The sequence below is a fragment of the Spermophilus citellus genome, assembly GCF_964194105.1.
Source record: "Spermophilus citellus genome assembly, chromosome: 4".
In the NCBI taxonomy this organism is placed as follows: Eukaryota; Metazoa; Chordata; class Mammalia; order Rodentia; family Sciuridae; genus Spermophilus; species Spermophilus citellus.
Genome location: NC_138185.1, coordinates 224,918,369 through 224,939,252, shown reverse-complemented (window position 1 = coordinate 224,939,252; position 20,884 = coordinate 224,918,369). Strand labels below are relative to the sequence as shown.

General features: G+C 44.8%; 2 protein-coding genes across 8 annotated transcripts in view; one reads left to right on the top strand and one right to left on the bottom strand.

Annotated features, from left to right (window-relative positions):
- The window catches only part of TECPR2 (tectonin beta-propeller repeat containing 2), an 83,283-nt gene extending 75,421 nt beyond the window's left edge, over positions 1 to 7,862 (bottom strand). For 5 of the 6 annotated variants that reach the window (XM_081293341.1, XM_081293345.1, XM_081293343.1 and 2 more), the window contains exons 1-2: positions 7,725 to 7,862; positions 2,900 to 3,190 (exon numbers count right to left, since the gene is read on the bottom strand). In XM_081293341.1, the coding sequence (XP_081149467.1) occupies positions 2,900 to 3,118 (219 nt within the window). In that variant the 5' untranslated portion in view covers positions 3,119 to 3,190; positions 7,725 to 7,862. Of the gene's footprint in view, positions 1 to 2,899; positions 3,191 to 3,378; positions 3,517 to 7,724 lie in introns of those variants that run through there. The other variant, XM_081293342.1, reaches the window with a different exon arrangement.
- A 61-nt stretch (positions 7,863 to 7,923) lies between these two features.
- Positions 7,924 to 18,310, top strand: CINP (cyclin dependent kinase 2 interacting protein). Of its 2 annotated transcripts, XM_081293375.1 has the most exons (6): positions 7,987 to 8,230; positions 11,896 to 12,064; positions 12,351 to 12,447; positions 13,422 to 13,551; positions 16,680 to 16,809; positions 17,571 to 18,310. In XM_081293375.1, exons 3-6 carry the CDS (start codon positions 12,386 to 12,388, stop codon positions 17,771 to 17,773), a joined length of 525 nt encoding a protein of 174 aa, XP_081149501.1. In that variant the 5' UTR covers positions 7,987 to 8,230; positions 11,896 to 12,064; positions 12,351 to 12,385; the 3' UTR covers positions 17,774 to 18,310. The 2 variants fall into 2 exon arrangements, with proteins under 2 accessions (XP_081149500.1, XP_081149501.1); XM_081293374.1 differs by lacking the exons at positions 7,987 to 8,230; positions 12,351 to 12,447 and adding an exon at positions 7,924 to 7,980.
- The last annotated feature ends 2,574 nt before the right edge of the window (positions 18,311 to 20,884 follow it).

Genomic DNA, 20,884 nt, shown 5'->3' with positions numbered 1-20,884 from the left:
TTGCCGGAGTTGAAGGAAGGAGCCTGGCTGGGCTGTCACCAGAGAATTTCAAGGAGGATGAGAGACATGTGAAGAGGAAACACGCAGACTGCCAGCTGAAGCCTCAGCACTTGTGAGACGAACTTTCTTTCCAGGTGCTGGAGGTTGAACCTGGGCTGGCACACACTGGGCAAGCTCTACCACTGAGCTACTTCTCCAGCCCTAAGTGCTTTTGAAGTGCTGACAAAATTACCACATCAAGTAAGGCTGGCACTTAGCTTCATTTTCTTCTATATTCATGTCCAGCTGTCCACAGAATTTATTAGGAAAGACTTTATAATTTATTAGGAAAGACTTTATAATACAGATTGAACAGCCCTAATCCAAAAACCCAAAACCCATATACAAAAGCTAATGCAATGCTCAACAAATTTTGGGTTTTGGAGTATCTCGATTTTTGGATTTTCAGATTAGGGATGTTCAACCAGTAAAGTCTACATGACTTTTCCCTCCTCTGACAGCACTTTTGTTTCACCTTCTTTTTTGACACGTATTTCCCCTGAGTACAGAACGATGGCCTGGCAATTCTCTCAGCACACCAGAAGGCCACACTGCTGTCTTCTAGCCTCAGGGCTTCCAACAGGAAACCTGCATTATTCACATCCCTGCTTCCTGGCAGGTACACATAGCATGTTGCTCTTCTCCAGACCTTTTTAACATTTTCCCTTAACAGTCTTTAACAGTTTGATCACAGTGTCTCTAAGTATAGATTTCTTTGATTCATCCTGCTGGGGTTCATTGTCAGTTTCATAAATCTTCTTTGTTAAGTGTTTAAAGTATTTGAGAGATTTCAGATACACTAAATTCATAGCTACAAAGATTAGTTGTGTAATGGTCCCTGTGTTCGAGGGAATGTGATCAGTCAAATCCATGAGATTTATGCAAAGAAAAGGAGCATTGGGAGTTCTAATTTTTACGCAAACACATTAATGCAAATTCCAGTATGCCCAAATTTGAACAAGGTGCTGCCAGTCAGTAACTTCCCAGTCTCGGGCAGCTAGGCTACACTCTGCTTCGGCTGTCTTCCTAGTAAATGCAAATAATAACAACAGTGACTTTGTGGAATGTTTGTACAGATAATATGAGATAACATATATAAAGGTTTAAAATAATCCCTGGCATACAGTTTGGGCTACATGTGTGCTAACCATTTCCGTTATTTTAAAACAAGCACAGAGTTAAAAAAAAAAAACTTTTGCAATCTAAAATTTAATACATTGAATGCTGATTAAAACTGAAGTGTCTGTATTCTCCTAAATACAAAAACCCTTTCTTAGACCATAAAAGCCTCTAACCACAGGCAGAACAGAGTCCCACAAGTTCTTGTGGTAAATATCAAACCTGATCATCTTTGAGCCTCAGAAAAGCTATGTACTCAATACAGATACTGACTAAATGGATGAATCAGATTACAGTCCATCAATACGTGGTGCCAACTGTACCACGGTCAAACAATGTCCCCACCAACATCGATAACACAGAGATGCCCGAGTCAACAACAGTGTAGAACATAGATTCTCAGGATAGGCACAAGGCATGCACAATTGTCATCCCAGCTACTTGGGAGGCTGAGGCAAGAGGATCCAATGTTCACTACCAGCCTCTGCAACTTGGCAAGACTCTATATCAAAATAAAAAATAAAAGGGCTGGAGATGCAGCTCAGTAGTAGAGCACCCTGGGTCCAATCCCCAGTACTGCCAAAAAAAAAAAAAAAAAAAAAAGAATACCTACCACAGATTGGTTTAAGATGTACATAATCTGGCAATTCATTAATATTGACATAAATCCTTTTTCATGATAATATCATAGAATAACTAAAGATCATTCAAGTTAATTAGTGAGGGCACTTTGAGAATAAAACATTTAGGAAACAAATACCTATTTTCAACACTAAAAGTATTAAACACTAAAATGCTCTTTTAAAATGATACAAGAGGGGCTGGGGACGTGGCTCAAATGGTAGCGCACTCGCCTGGCATGCGTGCGGCCTGGGTTCGATCCTCAGCACCACATACAAACAAAGATGTTATGTCCACTGAAAACTAAAAAAAAAATTAATTAATTAATTAAAATAAATAAATAAATAAAATAAAATAAAATGATACAAGAGGGGGGCGTGTTGGCGTACACATGTAATCCCAGAGGTTCGGGAGGCTGAGGCAGGAGGATCACCAGTTCAAAGCAAGCCTCAGCAACAGTGAAGCAGTAAGTAACTCAATGAGACCCTGTCTCTAAATAAAATAAAAAATAGGGCTGGGGATGTGGCTCCGTGGTCGAGTGCCCCTGAGTTCAATCCCTTGTACCACAAAAAAACAAAAAAGATGCAAGATTTTTTTTGGAGACAGGAAAAAAGTTAAAAACAATGTTAAGGGCTGGGGATGTGGCTCAAGTGGTAGTGCGCTCGCCTGGCATGCGTGCGGCCCGGGTTCGATCCTCAGCACCACATACCAACAAAGATGTTGTGTCTGCCGAGAACTAAAAAATAAATATTAAAAATTCTCTCTCTCTCTCTCTCTCTCTCCTCTCTCACTCTCTCTTTAAAAAAAAAAAAAAAAACAATGTTAAAAGTTAAAAACAACTCAATTAGGGCTGGGATTGTAGCTCAGTGATAGAGTGCTCGCCTAGCATGTGTGAGGCACTGGGTTCAATACTCAGCACTACATAAAAATAATAAAATAAAGGTATTGTGTCCACCTATAACTAAAAAAAAAAAAAACCTCAAAGATAGTTCTAAAGTATTGTTTGGGCAAAGTATGGAGCCTTATTCTAGCAAATTAGAATTACCCCTCCCAGAACATCAGTGTGTTAAACACCAGACACAGCGCAGGCACACTAAGATGCAAGAAAAGCAATTCTCACCTCAAAGTTGTACTTCTTCATCTGGCTGAGGTGCCTGCAGTACAGATAGAGCATGCCAATGCTGCTGCCCACTGCGATGTAGTCCTGGTTGGTATCGAGCGCTGTGAGGTAGACCATGATAGAGCGGAAACCCTTCTGGATCTTTGTGGGGATGGCATTGAGAAGATAGTACAAAGGGCAGAACTCTCTGAATGTAACAGGCTCCGATATCGATGCCATGGCCCAGGTTTCCAGAGACAATCTTCAGGCAGGAAGAGGAATGATGATTTATCATCTAGGGAAACCTAGGGGCTACAGAAGGATTACAGGTCTTTAATACCCATCCATACTGAGAAGAGGTAATTTCTAAACTTGTAGGAACATGAAACTTTCAGGCACGTAAAAATTATAGCTGGAGCTTAAACGGAGAAAGTAAAGGAGATGTTATTGAGATTATATTTGAGCATTTTAGTTCAAAATGTAATTCAATATGTACTTGCCTCTGTTTTTATGTTGTTCTCAAGTAGCTTAAGATTCAGACAGGAAGGCGATGAAAGAGTGAGACACAGAACCATAAGTAATCAGGTGCTAATCCATGGGTCTCGATGAGATGAAGGAGAGATCAGTGTGGATTAAAGCAAATATAGAGAACATTTCACGGAAAACATTCAGAACTTTGAAACACAACAGGTTGGACAGTTGCTTTGTACTAGAACAGTGAACCCATCCAGATGCAGAATTGCACTCCCTGTGTTAATGAGCTGGGATGAACAGGTCCTACAGTGCCTACAGCCACCTTAGTACCAGAAGCTTAGCACCTCACACCTGTGCCACAAGGAGCCCCAGGCCTCTTTGCATTCTGGATTCCAACCTTCCCTGAATCAAGATACTCCATCTTTATCCAGCACAACATGCTTAACAAGGTCACTCCTTAAATCTTTGCCCTACCCTAGAAAGCGGGTGGCATCATCCCGAACTTGTAGAAAAAGGTGCTGGGGGATGGAGGATCACGAGACTCAGCTGAGACTTGAATCTAGGTCTTTTCCAAGTCCTGGGTCCTTGCCAACTCAGTCACAGCTCTGATGGACAATCAGCAAGTAGAGAGAGATGCCCTGTGTCTGATTAGGCCTGCAGGCATATTTCAGTATTTTTAGCTCTTCAAATGCTATAGGGTTTTTTTTGTTGCTGTTGTTGTTTGTTTTGTTTGTACTGGGATTGAATGCAGGAGTGTTTTACCCCAATCCTTTTATTTTTTATTTTCAGATATGGTCTCATTAACTTGCTGAGACTAACCTCCATCTTGTTATCTTCCTGCCTCAACCTCCCAAGTGGCAGGGATTATAGGCATACGACACCCCATCTGGCTATACAATTTATTTTGAAAGTCTGGCTACAACACCAATAATTATTTTAATTGTTAAATTCTATGGCAGGCTGGTTTTGATAGCGTATGCATGTAAACCCATGACTCAAAAGGCTGAGGCAGGAGGATCACAAGTTCCAGGCCAGCTTCAGCAACTGAGCAAGGCCCTACGCAATTTAGTGAGATGCTATTTCAAATAAAAAATAAAGAGACTGAAGTTGTAGCCCAGTGGTAGAGTGATTGTCTAGCACATGTGAGGCACTGGGTTTGATCCTCGGCACCACATAAATAAATAAATAAAGGTATTGTGTCCATCTACAACTAAAAAAAACTAACAATAAAGCTGGGCACGGTGGTGCATACCTGTAATCCCAGCAGCTCAGGAGGCTGAGTCAGGAGGATGAGACAGGAGGATCACCAGTTCAAAGCCAGCCTCAGCAATGGTAAGGCACTAAGCAACTCAGTGAGACCCTGTCTCTAAATAAAATACAAAATAGGGCTGGGAATGTGGCTCAGTGGTTGAGTGCCCTTGAGTTCAATCCCTGGTACCCACCCCCCAAAAAATAAATAATAAAACTTGGTGTGGTGGTACATGCCTGTAATCCTAGAGACTTAGGAGGCTGAGGCAAGAAGATTTTAAGATCAGTCTCAGCAACGTAGTGAGGCCCTAAAAACCTTAGTGAAAAAAGGGCTGGGGATGTGGCTCAGTGGTTAAGTGCCTCTGGGTTCAATCACCAGTAACTCTCCCAAATTTTTAAAATAAAAAATAAATAGGGACTGGGGTTGTGATTCAATGGTAGAGCACTTGCCTAGCATGCATGAGGCACTGGGTTCGATTCTCAGCACCACATATAAATAAGTAAATAAAACAAAGGTCCATCAAAATCTAATAATTATAAAAAAGAAATGGGGCTGAAAATGTGGCTCAGTGGTTAAGTACCCCTGGGTTCAATCCTTACTACTAAAAAGGAAAATTAACAAGTAAATAAATTCTATGGCAGAACAGAATGGGATTCAAGATGAAATTCTGTCACTTCCCTGCTCCCATTCCTGCTAGATAACCAGTGCTCACAGGCTAAAGCCTAACCCAAACATGGACATTTTGACAAAAAGATGTCTCTAACTCCTCCCAGACCACTCTTCCATCCCCATTCTTGGTCCCAGCTGCAATGAACTATCCACCACAGACCTCGAATACACAACAATCTATACATATTTGCAAAGTCCCTTTCCTCCCTTCCCCATTCACCCGTGTACATCCTAGGATATAGTCCTCCTCTATCAGGAAGCCTTCGAGACACCCTCAGATACTTTGTCCTTCTCTACTTTCCCAGAAATTTATGAGAACAGTTTTCACAAGGCCCCACCATTACCTGCTTTCTATTTCCTTCAATGAATTCTTCCTAGTCTTTACTTATGTCCTTTGGGTCTATATACTTTGTGGTGCTTCGAAAGACCAATAGAAAGTATAGTACAATCAACACTCAACCCATACTTGTTTATTATTAATTGCTCTCAAACATTATGCCAGATTTCCCCAAGTATGATAGCCCTAAATATAAGATAGTGTCAAAAATTCATGGGAATACTTTCATCCAAATCAAAGAACACCTTCTTGTTAAACTGAACACACGTTTTGAACAACAGTTCACTTCTACCTCAACAATTCACAAAGACACTAACTACTACCTCCTGATTCTATCAAGCTCCCTGGGTATCACTGTACCTAGAAATCTCTGCATGCTTGATGCCAAAGCTCATTTTCATTATGTGTATAAGGATTTCCTGATTTGCTCCTTATCTATCCAACTCGATTAATTACTCTGCTTGATGCCATTTCCTTCCTTTTCCCCCACTAAGTTACAGTAGCCATTTTGTCAAATTATATAGAGGCTAAAATAAGTTGACCTCCTCCTTAAACCTGAAGTGTTAACTTCTCTAAAAGAAAAACTGAAAACAAACTTAGGATGAAAAAAGATGATGTGGCTACAAAATAACTTAAACCTAGAGAAAGCTTCTTCATAAATCCTGCAGAAGAAACTCTCCTTATTCCATCTTGTCCATCACTGGTTTCCAGGTGGGTCATGAAACTCAAGTGGAGCAGACCCTATGGCAGCAGTTGATTCTCACACTGGAAAGTTCAAAGGCCAGACCAGAGCTCCCTGAGGGCAGCAACTGGGCCCACATGGCAAACCACAGTATCCTTAGGGCCTGGCACAATAGCTGGCACAAAACATACTCCAATAACTACCTGCTGAATGAACAAATACTGAATGTAAATCAAGTCACCAAAAAAGCAAGGTCAGAGGTCTATCAACATGCATTATATCTGGGTGTAGGAAAGTTAAAAAATTCTTACAGTTAAAAGACCAGGACTCAATAGTGACAAGGGGCTATAGCAGCTTCATGGTCAGATTCTGCCCATGCCTGGGATCTGGCCATCGGAATTTCCCAGAATTCCCTTCCTTAAAGATTCCAAGACCTTGGCTGCAAGGAAGCAGTCAACCCCAAGTGCAACTCATCATCCCAATAGATGAGAAGAGGGTGTATCCCACATTCTGCCAACAAACCGAACAGAAGTGACAACAGAATAAAACTCCCCTATCTCAGTGAGAAAGAGCTGGAAAACAAAGAGCAGGTAAGAGAAATGGAAGTCAAGTGGGAGAAACTAAAGTAATGAGAAAGTCAGAAGACATAAGAAGGGACCAGTGGAAAGAAAAAGAGAACTACAAGGCTGAAGCAGGAAGATCACAAGTTCGAGGCCAGGCTCAGCAACAGAGCAAGGCCTGTCTCAGGGCGGGGACTAGGAGTGCTGCTCAGTAGTAGAGCACCCCTGGGCTCAATCCCCAGTATCAGAAAGAGAGGGCAGCACCGATGGACGGGATGACAGCAGGGCTATTTATTGAGATCCCTGCACCAAGCACTGCTTTACTGCGGGCACTGGCCCACTTAATCCTCCCACCTCCCCCGACAAGACGCTGTTATCTCCACTTTACTGAGATGAAACGGAAGCTTAGAGAGGGAAGTGGCAGCGCTGTGACCCGACCCCGGTTCTGACTCCAGAGTACCCCACTCTGCCTTATAAAGGGATTGAGAGGGGAGTCACTCAACACCTAGGAGTCAAAGCCTGCTGAGGCGGGGGCGGGCGGAGGCAGGGACCCGGGCTGGGCGGCCCGGGGGACGGATCACAACGTCAATCACGCGGCTGAGGCGCCAGGAGCCCCGAGGCGGGTGGGCACCTGGGCAGCGAGGGGGAAGAGCAGGGGCTCGCGGAGCGGGCCCGGGGCGGTGTCGGAGGACCGGGCTCCGCCGAGTCCCCTCTGCGGCCCGCGGGCCTCTGCCAGGCGCTCCGTGTGCTAGGGTGCTGGGTCCCCGCCGCTGCGCGCGGGCGGACGGTAGCTCAGGGCAGCCGGCGAGCAGGCGGTGGGGACCCCAGGGCTGAGGCGAGGGGACGTCGGCCGCCCTCGGCGTGGCCGGACTCACCTCCCGCGGCAGCCCCTCCGGACTCGTCGGCCCCGCGGGGCCCGAGGAGGCGGGGATGGACTCCGGGCCGCGGGGGCCGCCGGGAGCCCGTTCCCTGGGCAACCGGGCCGGCCTGGCGAGCGACAACCGACTCCGCCGGGGGCTAGAGCGGCCGAGCCACAAGTGGCGGCGGGCGGGGCGGAAGTGACGCTAGCGCTTCCTGTGAGTGGGCGGGGCTTGGGTCTCCTTCCCGGGATTTCTGCCGCCCGCATGGAAGGTGCGTGAGAGGGCTAGATTCCGGGTTGGGGAGGCTATGGGCGCCAGGCTATGGGCGCCAGGCTTTTGGTCGCGGGCCGGGCCGCCTTGATTAAGTGCTGTGGTGCCTTGCCCAGCCCGGTGTGCCGGCCCCGCGCAGCCTCTGTGGTCGGCTGGGGCCATCTTTGCTGCGCCTCGGTTTTTTCACGTGTGGAGTGACAGCTGAACGGATGATGTGTGCAAAGGAGTGTCAGCAACCTGACGCTCGAATGGTAATTATCGTTATTATTTATTTATTTGGCGTCACTGGGGATTGAGCCTATGGGCTCTCTGCCACTGAACTACATCTTCAGTCCTTTTTTATTTTCTGAGACAGTCCTCTAAGTTGCTGAGGTTGGCTCAAACTTGGGATCCTCCAGCCTCAGCCTCCCGAATCTCTGGGATGGCAGGTGTGCGTAGAAAGCCCCTGGTTTCAACCTCAGTACCACAGAAATAAATAAATAATAAATAGCAGTAATGGAGCAAATTGGGCGCCAAGCCTTGCATGCCCATCACCTCCAGAAACTCTTACTTGAACTGTCAGTGAAGGTTGCCAGAACATTCTGCTTGTAGAGTGCTCACTGAGCACCAGTAGTGTTTTAAGTCAGCTCCATTTTGCAGTGAGAAGCCCTCGCATGAAGGGAATAAGTAACTTAACCACTGGGTTATGCCTCATCTGCCCTGTTCTGTGGCTCTGATTACTGTCTCTCCCTACTAGCCTGTGAGTTTCTTGAAGTTGAAGCTGTTTTTTGGTTCCTAAGTATGTACTAGTATAATGCCAGATTCGTGGGACCCCAATAGACCTCCAGGAGCCGATTCTGATGCAATCACACAAGAGTCTTTATTGCAAGCTCCAGCCTGGACTCACAACCGTTTCTGACGCAGCTGTCCCAGGGAGTAAGCCCTGGTGCTTTGTCCAGTGAGATTTTATAGGTTTTGGGGGGATACTCTATGTGTCACAACATCACACAGCAAATCATTCCATACCGCGGGAAAATCAAACAACAACTCTTAACATTGATTAGCACATTCAATGGCGGGTATAAGTTGGGTAGGGATGTTTGGTTAGTACAAGAGGGGGATTTGTTTGAACTGATTGGTTTAAGCCACGAGGGGAGTACGTGCTGAACTACATGGTTTCCCAACATGTTATCCACCACCATAAACTACTGGGGGGGTCATTTGGCATCCCAGGTATTTTCCCTGTCTCATGCCGATTGGTGGTTGCTAGGAGGTTGCTATGGGTTCTCACCTAGCCTAACTGAGTCAGGGACACCTGGTGCAGCAGATCTCTCCTGTTATTTGCAGACAAACAACTCAGCGGTGTGGTTATGTGCCTAGGAATGCTCTGTGGGTTTTTCGAAGGACAAGGGCCACGCCCCCTTCCTTGGACAGGCCTTGAGGTAGAAGCTTTTTCAAAAAGGAGTCACATCAATTTCTCACTAGGTGCCTGGCAAGCAGACAATGAATCAGATGGGATCCTCATCCTCAGGAACCCCTACTGGGGAAGAGAAAACTTTAGACAATTTCAGTACAGATGATGATAAGAGCAACTCCTCCACCTAACACATTTTATTCAGCACCTACTATGTGCAGAAGGTATGAAAGGGAACAAGATAAACAGAGCCTATTCTGGTTGGACTCAGTCCAACAGGGACTGAGGCACCTCGCTGAAGCATAGGATGTTCCAGTTACTACTGCAGTGAGTCCTAACCCACCTTGGGGGATCCAGGAGACTTTATGGAAATGACTTTCTAAAAATCTAAGATCATGCCATTGCCCTCCTCCAAGCACACTGCTTGCTCTCCATTGTACATAGAACAAGCCCAAACTTCCTGTCTTGGCATGCAAGGTTCTAATTGTGAGGTCCCCTCTTAACATACTACCCGCTCCCCTCCATTTTATCCTAGCCATACTGAATCTGGACTGGTTCTTGGTCATTTATCATCTCTCGCCCCTTTGGAAAGTCATTTCCACAGCAATGGCTATCTTATTCAGGCACTTCATCCTTCATGCCTGGCATATTGTAGGCAGCCAGCAAACATTAGTTGTTTCAGAGTGAATGAAGAATCAATATACTTAAAAGAAGAACCCTCTAGAATGCCAGGTGATTGAAGACATACTAATAGCAGAAACATTCTAATTCATGTTGAAGCTTATACAGACCCAGCACTGAGGCACGGATTGCAAGTGAGAAAGGATCAAGCTGAAGAAGGGTGTGCAGACTTGGATAACAGGGCCTTGGACATCAGATGATATACTGACCCTTGCCATGGGCCAGCCCCTCACAGCATTACATAGGCATCTACTCTCAGCAACACTGTGAAGCAGATACTATTTTTATTAGTCTACCCTCCAAACCATACAACTTTTGTGTGTTCTGTATTCCTCCAGGGCCATGAAGTTCTTAGTGGAGAAGGGGTGCTGGGGTAGAACAAACTGCCCAGGAGGCTCTTGGTGGTGTGGGGACTGCTTCCTCCAGACAGTGGGATCTGGGTTTGGCTTGAGGGAGGCAGCACTAGCCTGAGAAGGAAGGAGCTTTTAGAAGAAAAACGCATGTGCAGAGGCCTTTTCAGGAGCTGCTAGAAGTTTGGCACAGTGGTACACATTTGTAATCCCAGTGACTCAGGAGCTGAGGTAGGAAGTTTGTGAGTTCCAGACCATTCTTAGCCACTTAGCAATGCCCTAAGCAATGTGGCAGGACCCTGTCTCAAAAGGGCTGGGGATGTGGCTCAAGTGGTAAAGCACCCCTCGGTTCAATCCCCAGTACCAGAACAACAATCCAACGCACAAAAACTGCTAGGTTCACTTTAACTGGAGATCATGAAAACTGGTATTGCCAAGAGTGCCAGGGCCTGACGGAGCCGGAACTTCCTCCTGAGCCCCAGGAAAGGCAGAGGCGGTCTCGTCAGGATTCCCTTTGCATCTCTGGTGTCCTTCCTTCTCAGTATCTTAGAAGCTCCAGTGAGCCACACGTCTCTGAACAAAGTGCCTGAGACTGGAGAGTGGGAGTACTAAGGAGTCAAGCCAGATTATCCTTTAGGAAATGGAATGGGAGCCATCCAAGGGTTCTCGCAGAGAGTTACAACTTCACTTCCAGCCTTTGAAAGTAGTTAAAATGCTAAGGTCAAAACTTTGTGGAGGGCTGGGGATGTGGTTCAAGCGGTAGCGCGCTCGCCTGGCATGCGTGCGGCCCGGGTTCAATCCTCAGCACCACATACAAACAAAGATATTGTGTCCGCCAAAAAACTTTTTTTTTTTTTTAAAAGAGTGAGAGAGAGGAGGACAGAGAGAGAGAGAGAGAGAATTTTAATATTTATTTATTTTTTCTTAGTTCTCGGCGGATACAACATCTTTGTTCGTATGTGGTGCTGGGGATCGACCCCGGGCCGCACGCACACCAGGCGAGCGCGCTACCGCTTGAGCCACATCCCCAGACCCAAAAAACTTTTTTAAAAAATATAAAAATTCTCTCTCTCTTTAAAAAAAAAAAAAAGTAAAAACCAATTTTGTGGAGCCATTAAGCTAGGAAAGCATCAGCTATATCTGATGTGTCTTAAGTAATTTTTAAAAGTTTTGGCTTTTCTTGTTTTAGAAACTTTCATGTTTATCCAGACCTCTTAGCTTTTGTGACATTTATTTGTCTAGTTGACAAAGAATGTTAGTTTGGGGCTGGGGTTGTGGCTCAGTGGCAGAGCGCTTGCCTTGCCCATGTGAGGCCCTGGGTTCAATCCTTCTCACCACATAAAAATAAATAAACAAAACAAAGATATTGTGTCCATGTATAAGTAAGAAAAATCTTTAAAAATAGAATGTCAGTTTGTTGACAGTTAATAAGACATGTGCCCTCCGACTATGATCATGTTTTCCATAATAATTGTTTCTCTTACTCCTACAGCAAAGACTCTTGGAATTACAACACCCAGAAAGCCTGTCTTGTCAGTCAGTGCAAGAAAAATTAAGGACAATGCAGCTGACTGGCACAATTTAATCCTGAAATGGGAAACCCTCAGTGATGCAGGTTTTACCACCGCAAATAACATTGCCAACTTGAAAATCAGTTTATTGTAAGTACATTTAGAGTTCCTCACACTCTGAACCTTCACCCTTAACCATTGGGCAGAAGAGTCATGGGAGTCTTTTAGGGTAAGAACTTATCAGGATAAATGAATTTAAAAATAAAATAGTAAGCAAGAAAAGCAGTAAATTATATATGCAAGTATGAAGTGTATATGAGCATTTTTTTAAGTACTTGAGCTTATGTTTATTTATTGTGTATACACATTTTTTGGAGGGGTTCCCTTAATCATGGAGCTTCATCCCCAGCCCTTTTTATTTTTTATTTTGGGACAGGGTCTTGCTGAGTTGCTTAGAGCCTTGCTAAGTTAATGAGGCTGGCCTCCAACTTACGATCCTCCTGCTTCAGCCTCCCGAGTCACTGGGATTACAGGTGTGTACTACCACACCCCACTACTTATTGTATATATCCATTTTAAATACAAAGTTATGCTATGTATTATTCATGGTTACATCTGTGTATGAACTTATAAAAATAGATTAAAGGACCAGACATGGTAGTATACTGCTGTCATCCCAGCCATTGAGGAGGCCAAGGCAATAAGATCACAAGTTCAAGGCCGGCCTGGGCAACTTACCAAGACCCTGTCACAAAATAAAACATAAAAAGGGCTGGGGATGTAGCTCAGTGGTAGAGCATCCCTGGGTTCAATCTCCAGTATTGAAGGAAAAACACCGTGATACAGGCTTAACTCACAGTACTGGCACCTTCTAGGACGAATGGTTGGGTGGTAAGTAATGAGACTTCATGTTTAGACTGTTACATTTTCCTTGTTTTTTAAAATTTTTCTTCCTGCTCTTGTTGTTGTTGTCATTGTTGAAACTAGGTATCACTCATTGCATTGCCCAGGCTGATCTCGAACTCTTGGGCTCAAGTGGTCCTCCTGCCTGGTCTTCCCAAATAGCTGGGGCTACAGGTGTGCATCACCACACCCAATTTATTTTATTTCTTAAAAAAGACAAGGGACTTATGAAAAATTATTAGCAGTTGCAAATTCTAATTAAAGGCTTTGCTTTATTTTATTTTTTTTAGTTGAAGATGGATGTAATACCTTTATTTTATTTATTTTTGTGTGGTGCTCAGGATCAAACCCATTGCCTCACGTGTACTAGGCGAGCGCTCTACCACTGAGCTACAACCCAGATCTGCTTTATTTTTGCATTTTCCTGTATAAGTTCTTAATTTCTCAAAGTTATAATTTTAAAATACTGAACACCCCGCAGCTTGCCTCTGTCTACTGGCAGAGCCTTCACCCCCTGGCTCCCTGCTGGTTTCACCAGCCTGTGCTCTCCTAGAATTGCCATGCACATCATGGACTTTAACCCATTATTTGCTATTTTATCCAGGAGTAAAGACAAGATAGAATTAAATAGCAGCAGCCCAGCTTCCAATGGAAATGAAGAAAAGATGTATCCACGATATGATAAGGAGCTTGAGGTGCTATGTGAGGAACTACAGGCCACCTTGGATGGTTTGGTAAGACCTACTGGCCACTTGTGGTCACTGTCACTGGGTCCAGTGGACCTCTTTGGGGTTTGTTCGACCATTTCTGGCATTTAACACCATTGGTAATTCTTTGCTTCTCAGGCTTCTCTGATGCTCTCTTCCTCTACCCATCCCACAATTTTTTTTTTTTTTTTTTTTTTTTAAATTTTGGAACAGAAGTGATGAGTCCTGCCTCTTGGGGTTGGGCCCATCTTTTAGTTGTTGATAGACCTTTATTTATATGCAGTGCCAAGAATCAAATCCAGTTATTCACACATGCCAGGCAAGTGCGCTACCGCTGAGCACCAGCACCAGCCCCCCCGTCCCACAAATTTTGATGTTCCCCAAGATGTGGCTCTGGACACCCACTCTTTCTGCACAGTACATTGTCCAGGGCAGTTCGTCCACTTCCAGAGTCCACAGAGCGAATGTTTTAGGCTTCATGGGCCAGACCATCTCTGTCCTCATACTGCTCAACTCTGCCTCATAGGGCAATGGCAGTATATATAAGCAAATGGATGTGACTATGTTCCCATAAAACTATTGGTGGATGCAGAATTTGAATTTCACATGATTTTCATGTATCACAAAATTCCATTTTTCTTTTGATTTATTTCCAATCATTTGAAATGTAAGCACCTCCTGAGGACAGAGTATGTATAGACATTATTTGTAATTCTTCTACATGGGAACTTTGTCTCTTCTCCCTTATTTGTTAATTATTCAATTTGTCATCTATATCAGTTTGGACTTCTATTTACTTTATACTTTGGGTTGTGATCCAAATCTACTTTATTTCTTGCTCAGATTGTCCCTACTTTGGCCATTGGGAATGCAGTTGGCTCATATGTCCCTTTGAAAGTCTCTCTTCACAGTGAAGTTTGGTTTGGTTGTGGATTTTGTGAACACTCTGCATTTGCTGGCATTGAAAGATGTTCCAGGCCCATCTTGTGCACGTCCTGCCTCAGTCTTAGAATAATAAGTCCTCATTCTATGTTCAAAAACCGAATGCTGAGATTGTAAAGCTGTTAATATTATTTTTTTCCTATTTTCCTCCCAGCATTTGGAGAGAATAATTTCCCAGACTCAGCTTCAGTAGTCTTTATTTAGGGGGATGGGTGGGGATACCAGGGATTGAACTCGGGCACTTGACCACTGAGCCACATCCCCAGCCCTATTTTGTATTTTATTTAGAGACAGGGTCTCACTGAGTTGCTCAGGCTGGCTTTGAACTGGTGATCCTTCTGTCTCAGCCTCCTCTGCCGCTGGGATTATAGGTGTGTGCAACTGCATTCTGCTCAATAGTCTTTAATAAATTTGACCTTGGGTGTTGGTACACTCCTTTGCCTGAGCTGGACTCAGTCTGGGTTCGCTTCTGGAGACACTCTCAATGCTGAAGTGTGAGCGTGGTCTGCTGCTAACATGCTATCAGTTCGTACATACATGACCTTGTCCCTATTGATGGCCAAGCTGCAAAATTGGGCATGGCCCTTCTAGCACAGGGTCATGGCTCCAGGATTTTCCTCACTTTCTTCATCTTTGTAAGTTTTTCTTAGAGTCAGGAAGTTGCCACAGGATGCAGAGGAAAGCACAAAGGATTGGGTGTTGAGAGACTTGGGGACAAAAGGCCTTATTTCTATTCAAGTTTGGCCTTATTCTTCCCTAGTTCAACCTTGAGCAGTTTTCTCAGCTATGAAACAGAAGTGATGAGTCCTGCCTCTTGGGGTTGGGCCCATTGAAATATCAAACCTAAGATTCAAGAAAGGAATCTTTAAAAATCAACGTTACCAGGCTGGGGTTGTGGCTCAAGTGGTAGAGTGCTCGCCTAAGACACGTGAGGTACTGGGTTCGATCCTCAGCACCACATAAAAATAAAATGGAGGGGCTGGGGATGTGGCTCAAGTGATAGGCGCTCGCCTGGCATGTGTGCGGCCCAGGTTCGATCCTCAGCACCACATACAAACAAGGATGTTGTGTCCACCGAAAACTAGAAAATAAATATTAAAAAATTTCTCTCTCTCTCTCTCTCTCTCTCTCTCTCTGTCTCACTCTCTCTTTTAAAAAAAAAAGACTGATAAAATAAAATTAAATTAAATTAAATGGAGATATTGTGTCCACCTTAAAAAAAAATTAAAAATAAATATTTAAAAAAAAATCAATGTTACCTAAATTTAGTGCATGCCCCTTCAGAGGTAATTCGAGGTGGTTGGAAGGACCAAGTGCAAGAAATTAAGATTTTGATGATTCATATGTTTTTTATTTCCCCACCCCATGCTCATAAAGTCAGTTATGCCAGGAGTTAGAAGTTTGATCTTAGTAGGCCTGTGCTACTTAAATCTGAAATCCTAGTTTCTTCTATTTATTTTAACCTTTTTGTGTGTGTGTGGTGCTGGGGATTGAACCCAGGGCCTTGTGCATGCGAGGCAAGCCCTCTACCAATGAGCTGTATCCCAGCCCCTTCTGTTTATTTTATTTAACAACCACTCATATAGCTCCACTAGGGGCTTCTAGTAGTCACTCCCTCGTCCTCCCCCATGAAGGCAGACACCACACTGGCCCGCTCTGTGCTGTCTCACGTGCGCAGCAGGGGTGGCTGTGCGAAGGGGGCTGTGAAGCGGCTCAGGTTGGAGCCTGGGGTCCGCTGAAGCACTGCCATTTCCTCCTGTGTCAAGTGAGCAGGCTGCCATTCAGTACCATCGTTTTATAAATAAGGAAATAGCCTCAACAGGCCCTCAGTATCTGAGTCAGAAATTAGTTTGTTTTATGCTTCTCTCCCATGTTTGGTCCCATAAGAGCAGCAGACCCTGCCCTGGAATTCTCCAGGTCTTGCTGAAACATGCTGTTTAATTGTAGTGCAGTGGAAGACAGCACGTTCTCTACTCCAAGACTGGAAATCCGGGGCTTATTGGGGAAGTAATCCAAACTGATGAAACCATAGCAGCTGTCCATTGCCCTGCAAATTTGCTCTCCGTGGAGTTAGTAGCATTTGGTTATTACAGTTTGGGCCTCCACAGAAGTACTTAGCTTTGAAATCTAGTGAATTTGAAACTGATTTCAGTTTTCAAATAATATTTAGATTTCAAATAATGTTCGCATATTCCAAATTAATATCTTTTCAGACCAAAATACTGGTGAAAATGGAAAAGCTGTCTTCAACTACCAAGGGAATTTGTGAACTAGAAAATTACCATTATGGGGAGGAGAGTGCTCGGCCCCCTTTGTTTCACACGTGGCCTACGACCCACTTCTGTAAGTAGTTCTTGTGAGTTCATGTTTAGGAGGATAGAGGTCAGGAGAGGATTTAGTACCATTTAGATTAGATGAAGGCATCTTAGAATGAACATTTCTTCTTAGCTCTAATTACTAACAGCAAAGAAAATTCAACATAGAGACTTATGATGCAAGTTGCTGTTCTTGACTCTTTAAACCCAATAGAATGAAGTCCACCTCCTCTGTGGAGGCAGAAATTCCTCTTTTATTTATTCTTTTTTAATTGAGGAAGAAATTGTTTTGTCTGTTTATTCAAGATGACTGCAGCCAACCTCATGGGAAAGGACTATTGAGAAAAATGTAATCCATCACTTAAGCGCTTTAAAGCACTTTTTTTTCTTTCTGTGACTGGGGATTAACCTGGGGTGCTTTACCACTGAGCAACATCCCCAGCACCCTGCCCCCTTTTTAAATTTTTTTTTGAGACAGGGTCTTGCTAAGTTGCTGAAGGAAGGGAGAAAAGAACAAAATTGCCTGGCCTAACAAGCTGGTTGTAATACTGTCAGTTTGAGCAATTCTCCTGTCATGGTCACTGCAGGTCACCTACAGGTTAACACAAAGGCCTGTGCTTATTTTTGATCTCGTGCTCCTTGCTGCATAGCTAATGTTCCTAACTGGCACCAGCCAGAGTGATGGACACACTCCTCCTCCTCTACTGCGGTGCTGCTGTTGGTTCTGGCTTTTCACCAGGAGCCTCTGAAAGCGTGGCTGCTGGTGAGGGAGACTTGCTTCTGTTTCAGATGAGGTTTCCCTCCAGCTCTCAGACATGTATAGGCAGGAGCTGCTCCTGAAGCGCACTGTGGGTGCAGAGCTGGCGCACACGGTGGACCGGGACCTCATCCTGAGCTACCTGTCAATGTGGCTGCACCAGCCCTACGTGGAGAGCAGCAGCAAGCTGCATCTGGAGAGCATGCTGCTGGAGACAGGGCACCGGGCCCTGTGACCTTCCCACTTAGCTTGGCTCCAGACCACTGACGTCTTCCCTGTCCCCCAGTGGGTGGGACCTGGTGTTGTGCCCAGGACCAGAGCCTTCTCTCTGGCCTGGCTGCCCACCAGCCTTCGTGGGGTTCTGGACCACATGGCAGCTTCTGTGGCCTCTCCAGGGGTGCTCACCCCTGCTGCGGCCACCCTTCCTTTCTGCCTCGTCTACCTGTCATTCCTGACCTGATGAGTTCCTGAGCAGAGTGACTGAGGGGTCCGATTTTTGTGAGTTAAGTATACTTTACAGGTCACTCACCTTGATGTAGAAAACCCCTCATTACATATTTTTACTTTATACCTATTTGTATTTAGATTTTTATGAGCACGTCAACTGGGTAAAGTTTGGCATCATGGAAATGAAAACTGCCAACAAAAACACAGCCATGGTCTGCATGTCCCGGATGGGACAGGCCAGTGAGAAATCCTCTGATCCCAAACCATGCACATTCCATGGGACTGTGTATGCTGTGGAATTGAATAAATGTTTAATTGTGGTGTTGTTTTAGCTTCTTTACATTTAATCATTAACATACTACTTATCTAAGTTATCAAGACCATTTAAACTTTTTTTTGAACTATTTTTTTTTTTTTTTTTAGTTGTCAATGGAGCTTTCATTTTATTTATTTATTTATATGCAGTGCTGAGGATTGAACCCAGGGCTTCACACATGCCAGGCAAGCGCTCCACCACTGAGCTACAGCTGAGCTACTCGGAACCTTAACTTATCAGCCCAAGACTATTTTAACTTTTTTTTTTTTAAAGAGAGAGTGAGAGAGGGAGAGAGAGAGAGAGAGAATTTTTTTAATATTTATTTTTTAGTTCTTGGCGGACACAACATCTTTGTTGGTATGTGGTGCTGAGGATCGAACCCGGGCCGCACGCACACCAGGCGAGCGTGCTATCGCTTGAGCCACATCCCCAGCCCTATTTTAACTTTAATTCACCAAATAAGACTTACCTGTAGAATTTATGGCCAGGAAAACCTCAGGAAATCACTACTTCTGATTCCTCCATTCTTTTTACAGATGAGGAAACAGGTCCTGTCATACAGTCATATGACAGTCATACAACTGTCCAAGGTTCTGGACAGTAACTGGCAGTCCCAGGTTTGCTTTCGTTTTTGGACTGAACCCAGGGGTGCTTAACCTCTGAACCACTTCCGCAGCCCTTTTTGTATTTTTTTTTTTTGAGACAGAGTCTTGCTAAGTTGCTCAGGGCCTTGCTAAGTTGCTGAGGCTGGCCTTGAACTCATGATCCTCCTGCCTCAGCCTTCCGAGCCTCTGGAATTACAGGCGTGTGCCACTGCCTCTGGCAGATTTTCTTTGATTTAGTTCCCCTGAACTTATTAGGTAAGCACTCCACCACTGTTGACCCATCCTCAGCCCTTTTTTTTTTTTTTTTTTTTTGGCCATACTGGGAACCAAAGCATGAATCTAGCCAGGCCAGCATCACCTGGACTTACTAGGACCATGAGTATAGCCCCAGCCCATTTTCTTTTCTCTTTCTTTTTCTGCTCTGCTTTTTCCTTTTTTGCCAAGCTACATGCTCAGCTGAGTGAGGGGCTCAGACAGACATAAGACCCTGCACAAAGACTATGGACCCAGAGGGAAGACTGACTTGCAGAGAGCACATGCACCAATGTCACTTCGCATCACAAAATAACGCAGGGTGTACATGCCTGTTCAATTCTGCCATACCTGCCCAGAAATATCGTCCTGGGCAATGTGGGCTTTAGCCTTATGAAGCCAAGGTTCTGTGGTCCAAAGAGCAAATGCTGTCAGAGAAATAAAAGTATGGCCCCAATAAAAGACTGCATGTGACAGAAGTATTTTGAGAGCAAGTGAGGATTTCTTACTGTGCAAGCTGACCTATGAAAAGCACCTAATAGTAGCATTTCTTAGGATTTCTCTCTTCTCTGCCTTTGCTGTACTAAAATCCAACTATCATAAAAGTGGACAGTCAGACACCTTATAATCTGGATGCCCCTGGCTAGCCTTTGGCTGGGCTGCTGCTGTCCTGTCGTAGGCTCCACTGCAGGCCTAGATGCAAGGCTACCGGAACCAGCTACAGAGTGATGGGCAGTACGGGGCCCAAGAGGCTGTGCTAGCCAGCTGCCCACCTGGGAGAGGTCTTGGCATGAGGTCCATCAGTCATGTTTCACAAAGTATGAACACTTAGAGAGGAGCCTGAGGATTTGGTACTGTGAATAGGCCTTCAAGGGCATTTCAGGAGCTCTTGATGATATGTGCCCCAGGCGCCTATCAGAAGTTGCTCAGGAGAACTAACAGGATTGATGCTGCTAAGGCCAGAGAAAAGTAAAGAGCTAAATAATGACTCTGCAGAGCAACTTCTATTGGGAAGGAACAAGGAAGAACTCTGAGGCCACTGTGTCATTTAAAGTTTATCAAAAAGGTGGCTCCCAGGCGCACAGATCCTGTTCCTCCAGAAACCCTGCCAAATGACAAGAGGCACATGAAAACTCTGGAATCCACCTAGACAGAACAGGATTGGGGAAGGATAATAACACTGTAACTCCAGGAAACACAAAAGCTAGGTAACCACAGTGTGCCGTGTACGGCTCAGCTGTGAACAGCTTTTGTGTGTCATTAACTATTATGACACTTGGTGGGGCCAAGCTAAGCATCTTTTCATGCTGTTTATCAGAGGTGCCAGGCATCCTGCCTTCCAGCAGTTCTGGTCCCTGTGGGTTGGGTAAGATGGTGTGGCTAATTCTGGCCACTGTGCTATTAAGTGCATTTGATGGCTTGACTTTACTGGCATTCTCTCTCTGGCGTGGAACCAGAAGCGTTCAGCTGTGGCTGCCCTAGCTGGTTGTCCTCCACCTGCCCACGGAGCACAGCGCCCTCTCTAACCTGCCAGCAGAGATGTAGGCTGAGGCTTAGGAGCTGCACTGCGACCTGTTCAGACTGATCCACAAGGTGAACCACACTGGGAGGTGGGGTTTGGCTGAGGCTGCTGTTTGTCTTCCATGTTGATCCTTTGTTTCATTTTAGTCTCAGCTGGCATGGAGCTGCCCTCTTTGGAACAAGCTTCAGAATCTTTGAGCCAGGT

Excerpts from the sequence above, each read along its gene's own strand:
- CINP (XM_081293374.1), top strand. Across the intron at positions 13,552-16,679 it reads AGGCCACCTTGGATGGTTTG|ACCAAAATACTGGTGAAAAT; the intron begins GTAAGACCTACT and ends ATATCTTTTCAG. Across the intron at positions 16,810-17,570 it reads GTGGCCTACGACCCACTTCT|ATGAGGTTTCCCTCCAGCTC; the intron begins GTAAGTAGTTCT and ends CTTCTGTTTCAG.